Raw genomic sequence first — 15,679 nt, 5'->3', positions numbered from 1 at the left:
CTTTTTCAAAAGGATGCTAGCTTGCCTACAAGCAAGTATGGGACCGTCTGTTTTAAAGTAAGTCTCGGATGAGCGGTTTAGTTTAAATAATTGTCACTAGATGCTCCCATAGTAAGCCTTTGCTGAGCCCACGCCTCTACGAAAAATAGGCCGCCAGGAGACGCCCCTCTACCTTTCTCTAAAGGATGCTAGCTTGCCTACAAGCAAGTATGGGACCGTCTGTTTTAAAGTAAGTCTCGGATGAGCGGTTTAGTTTAAACAATTGTCATTAGATGCTCCCATAGTAAGCCTTTGCTAAGCTTAGCAAAGGCTAGCTAGTTTTAGCACCGCCCTCATGGATGAGTTACGATTTGGTGTGGAGAATCTTCACACCTTGCCAACGCAGGATACAAATCAGAACTCGTCCACAAAGCCAGAGCTGAAATTAGCCTTTGCTATAAGCTTAGTGGCCCAGTTAGCTCCACCCCTCGACTTCAGGAGCATCTAGTGGCATTAAACTAAACCACAGCCGAGACCCAATTGCTTTAACAAGTGAATTTTCAATTGTGGATTACTATTTCAAGCTTAGCAATCTCTTAAAAAGTAAATAAATAATTTTAGTGTGTTTTTGAAACCAGGTTTTACCTTTTTATAATTTTAAATTAAATCAGAACATTTTGAATAATATTGTTTTATTTTTATGCAACAAAATCTCAACATTCTTAACGCTTGCATTGCGGAAGGAGAAGATATAAATAGCATGGGAGACATGTTTCATGCAATTTATTATACAAATATATCAAATATTGCATTTTTAAAACTTCATATTCTTAGGTAAACCACTTCTTCATTCGAGTCATTATCTTCATTTGTTGTTAATTGCATCATTGGAATGTGTGTATTCACTTGCATAATTTCACCCATAACTGAAGGAAGCTTTTGAACATGATCTACAGATTTGTACGCAATAACGTTTGGAATTATACTTTCATTAAAGTTCGCGCCTAATCCAATATTTTGTATCTCTTCATTGCAACTAGAGGAATGTGAATTTTGTTCATAGTGTATCGGGGAGTTAGAACCTAGGATTATTTCCGGCGGCGATTGCAATTCACGTTCGTGGTTTGTCATCAAAGTCTCGGTGTTTCCAGCAACAGCAATATCACGCGTCATACCTACCAATATCGGTAAATTAATGCCAGGAACACTTATCAATGTTGCAGACGCATTCAATTCCCCTCTTCTTGTATTTAGTTCTACTCTCTTGCACATTTTAATCCTACAACCATCTACTTTAATTGAACCATCAGGGTTTAGTCCTAATTTTGCCATTTGTTGCACAAATTTCTGTCGATTTTGCTCTTTTTTGCGGTAATCAGGGTCCATGCGCGCTCTTCGTTTACTTTCTGTATTTCTTTCTTGTTCCTTTTTCTTGTATTCGGGGTTCATTCTGGCATTTCTTTTCGACAATGTGTTTCGTTCCTGCTCTCGTTTACGATACTTGGGATCCATTCGTGCCCGTCTTTTTTGCGCAGTGTTTTTTTCTTGTCCTTTTCTCTTTAGTTCGGGATCTAAAAGTCTGCGTGATGTATTTGAGAAATAAATCAAGATAATTCTCTTACCCATAACACGCGTAAAAGCATTAAGAATTATTTTTTAATTAAGTTTAAAGCAAATGTTGGCTAATGTGGCGGCCCTACCATGCTGACTATTCTTCTACATGCATATTTTAATTTGCAAAAGACAGGAACCAATCAGAATTCGTTAATGTCGAGGGCGGAGCTAAAACTAGCCAATCCTAAGCTTAGAGGGCCAGTAAACTCCACCCACTCGACTATGGGAGCATCTAGCGGCATTTCCCTAAACTAAACAACAGCCGAGACTTGCTTTAAAGATAGAAGACAAACTATATGGGATGAGAGATTTAACTGCATGGCACATAATTTGAATGTGTAGGCATTTATTTTTAACGGAGGGAAGGGCATAAAGGCGCCATCTAGCGAATTTGGCGCCACCAATTATGTGAGTTCATACATAATGACCTATTGTGAGGAGGAGTTATTATGGAAGTGATCTCCAATTGGCTAATGTAAGGAATACAAAGGTGTGACTTCACAAGGTTCTTCCCAGTCACTGCAATTATTATTATTATTATTTCTTTTTAAATAGGTTAGTTTTTAGCCCATTTTAGCTCTTTATTGACAGATGATATAATTTTTCGGGATCAGGCAGATACCCCGTGAATTTTCAAGACGGAACCCAATTTACTTTTACCCACCTATTATTATTTCTTTTAGGTGTACATTTTTCCAATGTCACCACAGTTTGTGTCTGCTCATCTGACGTATTTTTGAAACCCTCTGTAATGCAACTTTGCTCCTTTGCCACATCGCGCAATTCTTCAACATAATGAAGCTCTTCTACCTCAGCAAAATAGTCATTAGCTGCAAAAGGCTGACCACTGTGACCAGTCACATTATCTCGTTGACAGCTAATTGCCACATTGGAGTCATCTACTATAGACGGTTTTTTACAAAATTTCGGTTGCTTAAGTCCCTTAATTTTAGAGTTATCAACTAATTTTGGGACACTACGTTTTTTACCCATGGAAAACTAAAATTAATTTTCAAAGTTCTAATCTGTTTCGCTCGGCCTATATATCTTAGTATTAATTTGTTGGACCACTTTTTTAATTCAAACCTCGGGCCTCACTGGTCCTAAGGACTACTTTAAAATACAGTAAGGGAAACTGGTCCTTCTGGCTAATTTAATTATAAAATTGAGGGCCAGTTTAATAATAAAAACCCCGGCTATTTTGCAGCTTGACAAAGCTTAGAAAATGTTCAGGAATAGAAATAAGTATAGAATAGTCAATGGTGTCTATGACCGATAACGATCGCCCGCTAGATATTCTGCTATTTTATTTTGAATTTGGCAAATTCTGGATGAATTGGGCGGCGTGTAGTGTTTAAAAACGATGTGATAAATTTTTTTTAATATAATGAACACCATTTTAATTAAAACGAAGTTTCTGGGAAACATCTATAGGTTATCAAATCCTGTAGAATCACTATCAAAATTATCATTTTCAAAGTTAGCCGTAAGTTGTGGTTGTTTTAATATTTTATCGGGGAAGATTCATATTCACATTGACAGTATATTCAAAACGCGCCCCGTTGCCAAAACCACGAAGTTATAGATATAATAGGGAATTAGTATCGTACGCCGCCATGATACTTATAGATGTATCATGAGCTTGTGTCATGTGACTTTATCGATATCAACGTCAGCGTCCCCTCCTTAGCCAATCAGGCTGTAAAGTTCGTGGCCATTTTGGCGGAAAGGGGAGGAGCTATCTTAAGTCTTATTCCAATGACCTTGCCCAATGGGGACTTGGCAGTACTACGTCATGCAACGTCAGGCTACCTTCCATTAGTGCTAAAAAACATACCAGGAGGAGGGGCTTATATAGCTTTCATTCTGTTAAAAAAACATACCATAATAGCGCTGGGGGCGGAGTTAAGCCCGAATTGCCAAGTCCCTATTCTGAAGTTCACGCCCACATCGCGAAGTCTCATTAATTGCACAATTGAGACGTGGAGATTAAAATTACCTCTGTAATCCCTTGGAAATTGTTAGTAAATTAAGTTAATGTCTTTAAATTAATTTAGGTTTTGAATGGGGAAATAGATTCAAATGATAAAGAGGCTGAATATGGCAAAATCCGCTCAACAAACATTAAGACCTACTATGAGACATTGCTCCAAAAAATACATCGAGGTGGCGGCGATAAATCGATCCATCGTCATACAGTCACCAATAAAAAAATTCTTATTCGAGAACGCCTTAAAATGATCTTTGACAAGGACTCTCCAACATTGGAGTTAGCTCCGTTAGCGGGAATGGAAATGGATTATGGGAGTGTACCAACTGCGGGTTCAGTTGCAAGTACGTTACTTAGGCTGAGAATTTGAATTAAAATTTAAAACTAATGAATAATAAATTAATATCCCAGTGGTTGGAAAAATTCACGGATTGTACTGTGCAGTGGGTGGCAATGACGCGACTGTTAAAGGCGGCGCAATATTTCCAATATCAGTCGTCAAAGGACTTAGAGGACACTCTTTATCATTTATAAACTATATTCCAAGTATCTATATAGTTGACAGTGCTGGGGCATTTCTACCTTTACAGGTAATTTTATATGCGTTTTAAATTAATTTATTTAATTACAATAGGGACTTGGCAAGTTGGCAGTACTACGTCATGCAACGTCACGCTACCTTCCACTAGTGCTAAAAAACATACCAGGAGGAGGGGCTTATATAGCTTTCATTCTGTTAAAAAGCATACCATAATGGCGCTGGGGGCGGAGTTAAGCCCGATTTGCCAAGTCCCTATAGTTTATTTGAAAAATTAATATTTTACATTAAATCTAGGCAGAAATTTTCCCAGATAGAAGACACGGTGGGAGAACTTTCCGTAACGAAGCTGTACTTTCATCCATAGGAGTGCCTCAGGTTAGTTGTATTTAAAATTTTCCCTTTATTTTGTGTGTCCACTATTTGAATAATTAATAAAACCGTTAGTTCATATTTCTAGCAATAGAGGGCGCCACTAATTTGTTTGGTGGCGCCACCTAGAGGCATACCTTATTTTACTTGGATATTAAAATTAGTTGTTTAAATCTCTCTCTGACTATGACGTGAGAATAAACACATTTATTTAAATGATTATTGTCACAGCTTTCCATAGTTGCTGGCAGCTGTACCGCTGGTGGTGCCTACGCGCCAACAATGACGGACGAATGCATTATTGTCAAAGACATTGGACTTATATATTTAGGGGGCCCACCCTTAGTAAAAGCTGCAACTGGCGAAATTGTAACAGATCAGGAGCTTGGTGGGGCTGATATGCACAGTCGGTATGTTTCATTATATTACGCCTTATTCCCGATATGTATGCCAAGGCTTAACGCGCTTTTTTAACTGAAAAATCGGGCTTCAGAGAAGGTTTTGAAATAACACAAGTCTACAAATCAAAAACCAGTTTATTAATTTGTTGGACCTCTTTTTTAATAGAGTTATATCGGTTACGGGGAGGGTGACATTAAACTCCGCCCATTCGCCATTTTGGAGGCAGAATTTAACATGAGCTCTATAGCCACCAGAAGGTGACTCCATCTGTTGGCTTGTTAATTTCATTGGCTGTAAAACCACTGACGTCTCACCCCCCTCAGCAAATATAACTCTATTCAAACCTCGAGCCTCTCTGGTCAGGTTCCATGGACTTCTTTAATAATTCCAGGGTAAAGGGACTCTGGTCTTTAGGACTAGTTTAATTATTCAAGACATTACGGGTCTTTAGTCTGGAGGATCAGTTTGGAAAAAAATGGTTATTTGGAAGCCTGCTTTAGAGTGGAAATGGTTTTGTAGCAGACGGGTATCATTTTGATCCAGAGTTGTCAGTTAAAAATCGCGCGTTAAGCCTTGGCACGTGTATCGAGAATAAGGTGGATTGCTTATCTTTACAGGAAAAATTTAATTTCATGCTAGAATTACATAAAAAACATGAATATTTCAAATAGGAACAATGTATCTATCTACAATATTAAAGAAGCTACAAGTTTTCTTACAGAAACCTTGGTGTAAGACTTTTCACAAAGGCTTAACGCGTGGTCCTGTAAGAAAACTTAATTGCTCATATCTTCTTTAATATTGTAGATAGACCTAAAGTTTCAATTTGAAATATTCATTATTTTATATGCTCCTTCGAATAAAAGAAATATTATTAGGCCTATAATCTAAAATTTTAATTTATAATTTAAGGATAAGTGGATGTACGGACCATTTTGCTGAAACTGAGGCTGAAGCTTACGATATGATCCGAGACATTATTTTGACACTGAATTTGGAAATGGATTATCCAGACGTTAGTAGTTGGAAGACTATTGTTGACCCACTGTTCGACCAAAGTGATCTGGGAGCCATTGCTGGAAAATTACTTATAACTAAAGAAGATACCTACAAGGTAAGTAATTACCAGCTCCTTTTACAAATACTGTATAGAAAATACCGGCAAATAAACTAAATTGCGTAGTTTGAGCAAGTTGCATGTCACTGATCAGAAAGTAGTACTTCGCGCCTTGGCAATCTCAGAGCAGTGAAAAGGGGAAACACTATTACAAAGGGTTCCTTGAGAAGTTGAGAGGTTCTTGTAGCTTAGTATTACTTCACCTTGCATTAAATATCTCCTTCATTTACCAGGAGCATGACGTTCGTTGTCTCTGACCTGTGGTTGTGGCGTTGTTCAAATTTTGTCCACCACGTGTCTGCCATCCATTGTCCGTTAAACTATCACTCTTGAGTCTTGAAGTGATCGTTTATCTACCTGGAGTTGTTTTTGACCAAAATTTGTGTCGTTTCTTTTCAGATTCTTGCGAGAATTGTAGATGGAAGTACTTTCAAGGAATTCAAAGCAAAATTTGGTGAAAATCTTATAACTGGATTTGCTTTTATCCACGGGTAATTTTCATTAAAATTAATTGCTGAGCTGACGTATGTCTGTTATCTCTCAGTTTTCGCAAATACATCCAATTTTCATGTAACAAAACTATTTCACGTATTTTGAAGAAGTATTAAAAACTTATAAGGGCCCAACTTAAACTGCACTAGGCCTATATACCTTTAATTAGCTGCAATCAAGAAGTGATATCTAGTTTACTAAGGAAAAGGTATAAAGTCGCCACATTACTAGCTTTATCTCCAGTCCAAACATAGGTAAGGAGTTACTTGTATATTGAAAGGGGGACTGGGACTATGGCGCGCGAATACTTGGCCATCTTATACCTTCTTTCTAGTAAACTAGATATCCCTTCTTGCTGCAATATAATAACATTTCGCGCTTGTTTTTAGCCATTTGGTTGGTATATTAGCAAATTGTGGTTCACTTTCGTCGGCGGATGGCGAAAAAGGAGCTCATTTTATCGAGTTATGTGACAGAAGAGGCATTCCCTTAATATTTCTTCAAAACTCAGGAACACAACAAAATCAAGAGGATATATCGAATAATGGTACAAGTACAAAAAAAGTCCCCCAAACTGTCTTAAACTTGGCATTCCGGTTTAGGTACTATATTAAAGAACCGGGCCAAAGTTATAGCTGCTCATTCGTGCGCATCTGTTCCGAAAATATCCGTTAATATTGGTGGTTGCTTTCAGGATGATAACTTTATTATGGTATGTGTTTTTTGGCCTATTTTTTAGCAGAACTGGGTCTAAAAGTCTATTGTTTGAATCAACTCAATCCTTCTTAAGGCTCTTTCAGACGATCCAACTTTTTGACTCAGCTTGATGAGTCAACTCGAGTTGAATCATCTAGTTGGATCGTGTGAATGGACGCTGGACGAGTTGAGTCACCAAAAAAGTTGGCTAGGAAAAATTGGATCAGTGATCCAATTTTTGCTGACCCAACTTTTTAAGTTCATTTCTCCAGCCAATCAAAATGAATTAGAAAAAAAGCCTTTTTCGCGGGTTATTTCGTAAGTGCCAAGGTAGGTGGCGCTTAAAAAGTTCCATTTGGCGGTAAAAGTTTAGTCCTGTGAATAGGAAGGATTTATTTGACTTTTCCCTTCAAAAGTTGGGCAAGTTGATACAACTTTTTGACCCATCGAGCTGAGTCAAAAAGTTGGATCGTCTGAAAGAGCCTTTATTCCCGATGCGTGGGTCGAGGCTTAACGGGCTATTTTTAAGTTTTAACAGACAAATCTGGGTCAAAATGATGCTAAGCCTTGTCACATGCATCGGAAATAACTATTCCTTATTACTTTTCCATTTTACTAGTGTGGTATGTCATTCAAGCCAAATTTCATATTTTCGTGGCCACTCGCTCAATGTTCCTTGGAATCTGTTAAGGACAACAATGTAATTACATGATTTCTTCTTGCTCTCATGATCGTTTTGTAATGTTTGGCTTTAGATCAGGTTACACAATTACTGTACAAATAAAGTACACTTTGATTTTGTATTTATCCATTTAGATCATGGAGCAGGTTACAAAACCCAGTGATTACACCGATGCTTTGTTTGAAGATACGTCGTCAGCTTTCTACAGAGCTTCTCGTGTTGAAATCGATGCAATAGTACTTCCTGAAGACACCAGAGAGGTAATTATGTCATTTTTTAATTTGAGAGGGAAAATACTGTATCTCTGAGATCACGTAAAAGAGTAATTTTTACCTCTCCGAGTGACGATGACGTTACGGAGAGGTGTTACATTGGTCGTATCTGTCTGTCTGTCTGTGTCAAAACAGTAATTTTTACCTCTCCGAGTGACGATGTCGTTACGGAGAGGTGTTACATTGGACGTGTCTGTCTGTCTGTCTGTGTCAAAACAGGAATTTTTACCTCTCCGAGTGACGATGTCGTTACGGAGAGGTGTTACGTTGGACGTCTCTGTCTGTCTGTGTCAAGACAGTAATTTTTACCTCTCCGAGTGACGATGTCGTTACGGAGAGGTGTTACATTGGACGTGTCTGTCTGTCTGTCTGTGTCAAAACAGGAATTTTTACCTCTCCGAGTGACGATGACGTCACGGAGAGGTGTTACATTTGACCTGTCTGTCTGTCTGTCTGTGTGTGTTTGCCTATGTTTGTTTCTGTCACCGCATTCGCAGTTGGTAATTAAATCGGAGCAAACGTGTTCGCAATTTCTGGACCACGTTCGCAGTTCACAGAAAGCAATATTGGCTTCTACTCCATTATCAATGTTAGTGTTAAGATGTACGCGGCAATCTGCTAGGGTTACATGAAATGTCTAGCCTCACAATGGCAGAGCTTCCACCAAGGTTTAAAATGATTTTAGGAATAATGTTTCTTGAAACGACTTAACTAGAATTAAGGTAAATTACTGACGATTAAAATAATTAATATCAGTTATATTTATTTAATTATTTAAGAAAAACCTCTTAATTGGGTCTCGACTTGGAGAGGTTTATTTTTGTTACCCAACTTGTTTTCAATTTACGCTTTCAGCTCACACTTCAACATTTGAAAAGGGATTTTGCAATTCATGTATTTAATAAAAATTAATCGCTAAGTTTGACGTAAATGTAATTACAGACACTCAATATCTGTCTACAAATCATCAAGTCAGGAGAGAATATTAAAAAACTATCAAGTCAGAGAAAAGTCAGACTTCCCGTCTTCAGAATGTAAATGACATAAAATTGTACGGGGAATCTTGCCTCCTCTGAAATGCAATCTATCATATTTGCTGCACCGTGGAGTTAATGCAGCAAATTTCAAGTGATTTATTGAATATTACAATATTCAGGTTAATTGGGAGAATATACATGATTACTTGAAGTACATAATTAATTGAGATTAATGGTTAAATAAAGAATGATACAATTTATTTTCTATACACTTTGGACTTGTGTTTCTTTTTTGTGCCGGTGTATGTTTACTCACTCTAATATGCAGGCTTATCTTCTAGGCTCAATTTTACTTTTTAAAGGGCGGGAACAAATGAGACTTAATGCGTTGGGGCGGAGCTAAAAGTAGCAGTTGCCAAGTTTAGTCCAATATACAGTATGAAGGGGCTGTGGGGCAACCGATCTTCTTTAGTTCAGCAAAGCGGGTGGGTAAATTGACTGTATGGAAGTCATCGGGGGGGGGGGGTAAAAATTATTTAAAATACGTCATTGGCACGTGACCTGACCAACGAGAGGCGTGGTTCAAAAAAAACTTTGTTGTTTTATTTCGAAAACAATCACTTCGGGGAATTTGCTCTGCACTGTCGCGGAGGACTAATTGTTCAGCCTCACTCCATGTAGAGTCTTTGGATCATGGCTTCGCGTGGAGCCTGTAACGTATTTCAAATAATCTTTACCCACCCGCCGATGCCTTTTTTACAGTCCTTTCAATGCATAATGTTAAACACCATAGCAAAGAAAACAGTGTTTCAAGGTGGATAAACGTAAGCATCGCATTACTAAAATTCGTTAAAATACCTTAGTTGTACGAAGCGGTGCTTTGTTTGAACTAAATAGCGAAAGTTGGGGCGCATTAATACATAATGTTAACCTCATATTGTTACCGTGGTTGTAATAAAGGGAATTTTCAAGTGAACACATAATTTTTTTAAGATCACACATTTTCAGTTGAAATCGGCCATATCATTTCAAATCATTGTTCTTAAAGAAGTTGAGATAGCTGTAACGTACGTAAGAGGCTCGCATTTCCCTGAGAAAAACCAAAATCGAAATCCCGTAACCCAATCCCAAGACGAAAAAGCCACTCGAGCATTGATAAAGTGTTAGAGGCGTGAATGAGGAATCTCTGTAGTTTTCAGCGTATTCTTCGTCTGTGAAATCATTATATCGCATGCCTTCAACTCGCGATCGAATTAATATATCATCCGTCCATTTTGAAATTAGTCCCGATTCAAGTTGAATGATAATCCTGTTTACAAATAAATAAAATGCAAGAATGTTTTCTTCTTGTGAAATTCATGAAATCTTGCCTTTAAACGAACAAACTTACACTTTATCAATTTTTCGTTTGAGGTTGGATTTTTGGGAGATTCCCAAAGCAAGCAGCATCGACATCAAACTATCGCTAGCGACGTGAAATCTGTGAAGAGCGTTTTCTCCCATCTCCAAGAAAATATCAGTAAACCAAAATCTCAGCCAAACAAAAGCGTAACGTTCGTTTAACATGCGTATAGGAGCGTCTTTGCGGTTTTTTGACGGTGATCTTGTGTGTGCTGGGTATTTGAGTTTTAAATTGTTGGTTCCAGCTGCTATCTACGGAAATAGCAAATTTTATCATTATCAATTTTTAATCCACCTTATTCCCGATGAATGCGTCAATGAAGGCTTATCGCTCGATTTTAACTGACAAATCAGGACCAAAATGAAGCGTCGTCTGCGTTATAGTCGAAAAAATAACCAGATTTATGAGTTAAATTGGCGCAATAAGCCTTGGCCCTCGCACTGGGAATAAAAAATAAGGACACCTTATTGGTAACTTTTGGTTAAGTTTGCTATTAATTGCTATCCAAAGTACATCAAAGCTATTTAAGGCGAATGCCCACTGGTGTCTCATGTGCCACATTGAGCTACCCTTGACATTTCGAGCTACCCTCTAGAGAATCTGCCTGAATGGCTAATTTGGCATTCGAGCATGCCCAATCAACTTACTTCTACGAGATAATTCATGACAAGCCCTGGAAGTGATCCAGCGTAGTAATGTTTCTCGTTCACCAACTCTACTAGTGTCTCGAGCTTATCAACGGGTTCGCCTTTGAACGGAGACGTCATAAAAGATATCAAAGTTCCACTGTACGTCACTGATAGAATTAGCATGAAAAACGACCACGAGAAAACTGCCATTCGCCATGACATTCTTTTAGTTTTTATTCTATCGTTGTACAGGCCTAAAATTAAAAAGTTTTTAATTACGCAAATTGGGCTCGCTGCGAACGAATCTTTACTTGCCTGGTGTTACAATCTTGTCAATTACATCCGGTATAAACGCGCGTGATTTTCTATTGGTTCGCTTTCTTCTCAGAATGGATGTCATATAGCTCATGAGAATACCGAAACATATCACCGTCAAAACGCAAAAACACCAAACCTATAAATAAAGATGTTTCCAGCATGTATGTGTTTAAATACTAACGTATTATTAATTCCCAACTAGGCTAAAAAGGTGGCCACCAAATATGTGATACATTCGCGGACGTTAGGGGGCTCTAAATCGAGTCGGAAGTATAGCCAGGTCACGTGGGGGAAACTATAGCTCTCAGGAGTATTCCCTGACTGGTTACTTTGAAATTTCGCCCATGCGCAGAGAGAAAAAATACAAATTGCCTCTCACTCACAAGGGGGGGATTACAAGTCATATTTTTTTTTCTCTAGTGAACGGGCGCCTAACAAAGCGAATGGCCTTCTGGAAAATAAGAGATGGGAATCCATAGTACGTTAGTGTCCATGTTTCCACTCAAATACGGTTTTCGTAAGTAATGAACGGATTTCAAATTCAATTTAGAAAAATTAATAGAATTAAGCATGTTTTTTTAAACTAGAGGTCCTTATGTGGCCAGTAAATTTAGTAAATTTAATAATTTAACTAGTTATTTAGTTAGTCGCAAGTGCAACTTACCGCTACGGAAAACGGCTTTATTATGATAAACATTTTGCTAAGGTATTCAGGAGCTCGTGTTGCAAATGTAACTTCTTCATAAAGTACAGGAATTGAGAATGGTGTCGCCAAACTTCTTTCGAGGGACATGTGAAAAGGAGGTGATATGTCGATTTCCTTTGAATTATACAATGATAATATTAATATTTTTCCCTGAACAAAATTAGAAACGCTATTTCGGCCCCTCATAGATAGAATGAGGTTGCATGACATAGTACTGACAAGTCTCTATTGCAAAGACTTGAATGGAGTATTCTTTCTATTCAAAATCTTTTCATACTTACATTTCTTGTCAATAATCCCATCACACTTGACCAAGATCCGTTTTCATCGCGAATTCCAAAGCCTTCTTCATCACTCATTATGAATTTTGCTCTGGAAGGAATTGCAGTATTCATAAGCAAAGTTTTTACCGGGAGGCAGAAAATGTTTTCAGTTGAATATGAAACAACGTGAATTACACGTCGCCCGCTCTCATGGGGCCACATATTCTGCAATTTTTATTTGTCTTTGTTTAAGACTTACTTCCAATTGTAATATTGCAGAATGGAATGTATTATTTCTCCATGGTTTCCAAGTAGACCCGTGATATTGCCGTTCGAATTAAACTTAGGAACGCAATATGGAGGAAGCTAAGGATGAACACACATCGTTATGAAAAACACCAATATTACAAGTATGGAGAGTGTTGGCTGAAGAGTTTTGTCAATTGGAAACCAGTGTATTAAAGTCTAGTATAGATTTGATTGTTTTTCAAACGCAACGAAAACTAAAAAGTGGTTTCTAGTCATAGATTCTGAACTGATTTGAATAATGTGAAACCATTTTCTCTATAGTGTTAAGTCAAAAGACGAATTTGTAATTCAACAAATTAACCAAATCATTATATAAGTTGAAATTTTACTGGTTTCTAAATGACACCTGTTAAATTCATTACTTTCGTTTGCGCTTAATACTGACCATTGAAAATCCAACTGTAAGTACATCATCATTGGCGGGAGCGTTTATGTTAGCCTCCATCCTTTAATTTAGCACAGACGTAATGGAACAAAAATCCAATGTTCCATTCAAAAAGTGTTCTGTGAACAATAGTCGCTTTAAAAAAGTATGAAAACTTCGAACAAGCAGATTTTATTCGCCTAATAACTATAAAATAGTAGGAAAACCATTTTAATACTTAGCAAAATCTTTGGGTTATTTTTTAATCGATTGTAAAAAGTTAAGTTAAGAAATTTAACTGAAAAATATCTCCATTATTCGCTGTTGATTGGCTCGAAAAAACCGTCATGTGCTCTTTTATTTTCAAGTTAGACATAACCACCTACTTATGTTTAGAACTTTCACCAGAAGTGGTATGAGACTAGAAGTATTGAGCTAACCAAATTCTTCACTCGGCATTAGTGAAAAGACTTGATAACGCAAGAGCGGTTGGCCCTCTAGTAGCGGTTTCTGAATTTTCCCTCCAAAACGGTGAGACGCTCGCGGTGGTAGACGGCCGAACTAGATTCAAGGAGCCGCGTCGTGTTCGGGCGCTTTAGGTTGAGGGGAAGGGGGTGGGAAATGTTTTTGGAACTCGACCAATTTTTCTCTCTCTAGTTTTAGCGCGTGGGAATCGGCATAAAATCCTCAAATTTGTTCACTAGTGCCAGGATGTACTATCAATGCTAGAGCCCTTCACTTCTAGTCTCATACCACTTCTGCTTTCACTAAACTCTGTATTGTCGCTATTCATTATCGACAAGACACTCAACCGCTATATTCACTAATTATTTCATAAAATCAAATAAAACTTACGGTTCTTTTAAGAAAATTATGGCAAACTTTAGAAACAAAAGTTCACCGTTGAAACTGCTCTCTCAAATGAAGCTGACTCCGTTATTTAACCGACGTCTGCATTATCGTCATTTTCATTATTAGAAATATGTTCGTTATTATTTATTAAATCTTCTCAATTTCTTTCATTAAGAATCTCTATATTTACGGTCACTAATAGCCTTATCATAAACAAAGAACTAATATAGTTATTTCCTAACATAAGTTTATTATAAAAGTTCAATAAGTTTGACTCTCGTTACTGAGACCTCGAATTTATTTATAACAAAGTTTTTCATTGTTTCTAGAAATATATTGGCCTAGTTGGTAATCCGAAATACGTTTGTATTTAATATTTATACATATCCATGGTTAAATCCGGCCACCCATATTGCTATGGAATATTAGGAGCTAGATTCTACAGCAAAACTGTCATTCCTATTAATTAATCTAAAAATTCCGTGCGTTACAACGAAACGTGAAATGCCAAACTTATGGAGCTAGTAATAGAAACTTACTTTCAATGGTCAACACTAAGAAGGAAAGACACCGAGACCAAAGCTACACGCGGTGATACAATAACACACTCTGTGGATTATTAATATGTTTTGCCAATTTTGTTTGCGAAAGAATAGAAAAAAACTTTTCCCAAGATTAAGTTGTTTCCAGATAAGTGAATGTAAATATACGTGATCGAAATAAAATCTCGATTCTAGTCAGGGCGCCCGCGTAATAAAAATGCACCACTTTTAGCCGAGCTGGATCGAGAAAATAGTAAGATGGAATTAAAAGTGAAGTACAATCAGGAGTTCATAATAACCCCCCTTCGGGGGGGAAGTACGAAACTTGCCATAGAGCTAATGGTAAAAATCGCGAACAACAAGATTTTGTCGTTGCGCATATAAAGGACTAGCCTGTTGATGGACATACAACTTTACAATTGATTGTAGTAGTATCTATACTCCTTGGTTTTCGTTCCAAAACTTGGCTGGGAGCCTGGGATCTCCGTCGGTAAGAAAAATGGCGAGTATGTGGACGTAGAAACACGATGGAATTCTTATATTAAAGATACTGCGAATAAATTTGTCCATACCGTTTTAATTTAACAACAAAACATTAATGACGATCGTTTAAATGTTTTTTAGAAAACTAGAAACCATCGCAAAGCCAACTTCTTAGCCAAGGCTTAATGTACACCGCGGCTGACAGCGCCGACAGACGCGACTCGCGAGCCATTTTCGCTCCCAACCCCAAAATCACAAGATAAAAATAGTGCTAACCCGGAATATGGGAAATTAATGCGCGTGGGGTAACTATTTCTTTGGGAGTTAAGCGGTGTATAAATCCGCTGAGCTTTACGGCAAAACTTTGTTGTTACGGGCTTTTTAACTAGTTTCGTACTTCCCCCCCCCCCGAAGGGGGGTTATTATGAACTCCTGGTACAATCCATTAAGTATGGGCGGGGCCTATATAAATTAGAGCTCTACTGGGTAGTGGGCATGCGTGAATTTCGTAGTCATTATCATTGTATTGGGAATGGGCAAAGTCTTTTCTGTTGAATCTCTCTGCTGAATCGTCCCTTGGTTGCAGTTACTTGGCATTGCCCAATCACTACTCCAGGAAATAGTAACACTACTACAAAATAAAGTTCTTGGCGAGCCCCTACATAAAGGATTGTACATCT

At 37.7% G+C, this 15,679-nt stretch overlaps 3 protein-coding genes across 3 annotated transcripts; 1 reads left to right on the top strand and 2 right to left on the bottom strand.

Annotated features, from left to right (window-relative positions):
* Positions 1–654: 654 nt before the first annotated feature.
* On the bottom strand, positions 655–2,812 carry LOC149678481 (uncharacterized). The gene is made up of 2 exons (XM_089836422.1): positions 2,258–2,812; positions 655–1,558 (listed from the first exon to the last, which is right to left on the bottom strand). The coding sequence occupies exons 1-2, from the start codon at positions 2,584–2,586 to the stop codon at positions 802–804; spliced, it is 1,086 nt and encodes a 361-aa protein (XP_089692548.1). The 5' UTR covers positions 2,587–2,812; the 3' UTR covers positions 655–801.
* Positions 2,813–2,853: 41 nt separating this feature from the next.
* Positions 2,854–9,407, top strand: LOC149678480 (uncharacterized). The gene is made up of 12 exons (XM_089836420.1): positions 2,854–3,079; positions 3,651–3,927; positions 3,995–4,173; positions 4,419–4,499; positions 4,725–4,903; positions 5,808–6,009; positions 6,412–6,503; positions 6,894–7,051; positions 7,107–7,216; positions 7,820–7,900; positions 8,017–8,142; positions 9,097–9,407. Exons 1-12 carry the CDS (start codon positions 2,981–2,983, stop codon positions 9,190–9,192), a joined length of 1,680 nt encoding a protein of 559 aa, XP_089692546.1. The 5' UTR covers positions 2,854–2,980; the 3' UTR covers positions 9,193–9,407.
* LOC149678479 (ionotropic receptor 21a-like) lies at positions 9,401–14,114 on the bottom strand. The gene is made up of 9 exons (XM_089836421.1): positions 13,978–14,114; positions 13,144–13,262; positions 12,709–12,815; positions 12,468–12,558; positions 12,145–12,300; positions 11,478–11,616; positions 11,181–11,416; positions 10,522–10,784; positions 9,401–10,440 (listed from the first exon to the last, which is right to left on the bottom strand). The coding sequence occupies exons 2-9, from the start codon at positions 13,201–13,203 to the stop codon at positions 10,155–10,157; spliced, it is 1,338 nt and encodes a 445-aa protein (XP_089692547.1). The 5' UTR covers positions 13,204–13,262; positions 13,978–14,114; the 3' UTR covers positions 9,401–10,154.
* Between the last annotated feature and the right edge of the window lie 1,565 nt (positions 14,115–15,679).

This window comes from Phalangium opilio, unplaced genomic scaffold (assembly GCF_054372755.1).
Source record: "Phalangium opilio isolate 3A_F unplaced genomic scaffold, DU_Popi_V2 ptg000042l_1, whole genome shotgun sequence".
Lineage (NCBI taxonomy): Eukaryota > Metazoa > Arthropoda > Arachnida > Opiliones > Phalangiidae > Phalangium > Phalangium opilio.
Note: the sequence above shows the minus strand (reverse complement) of the source record. Positions and strands in the feature narration are given on the sequence as shown.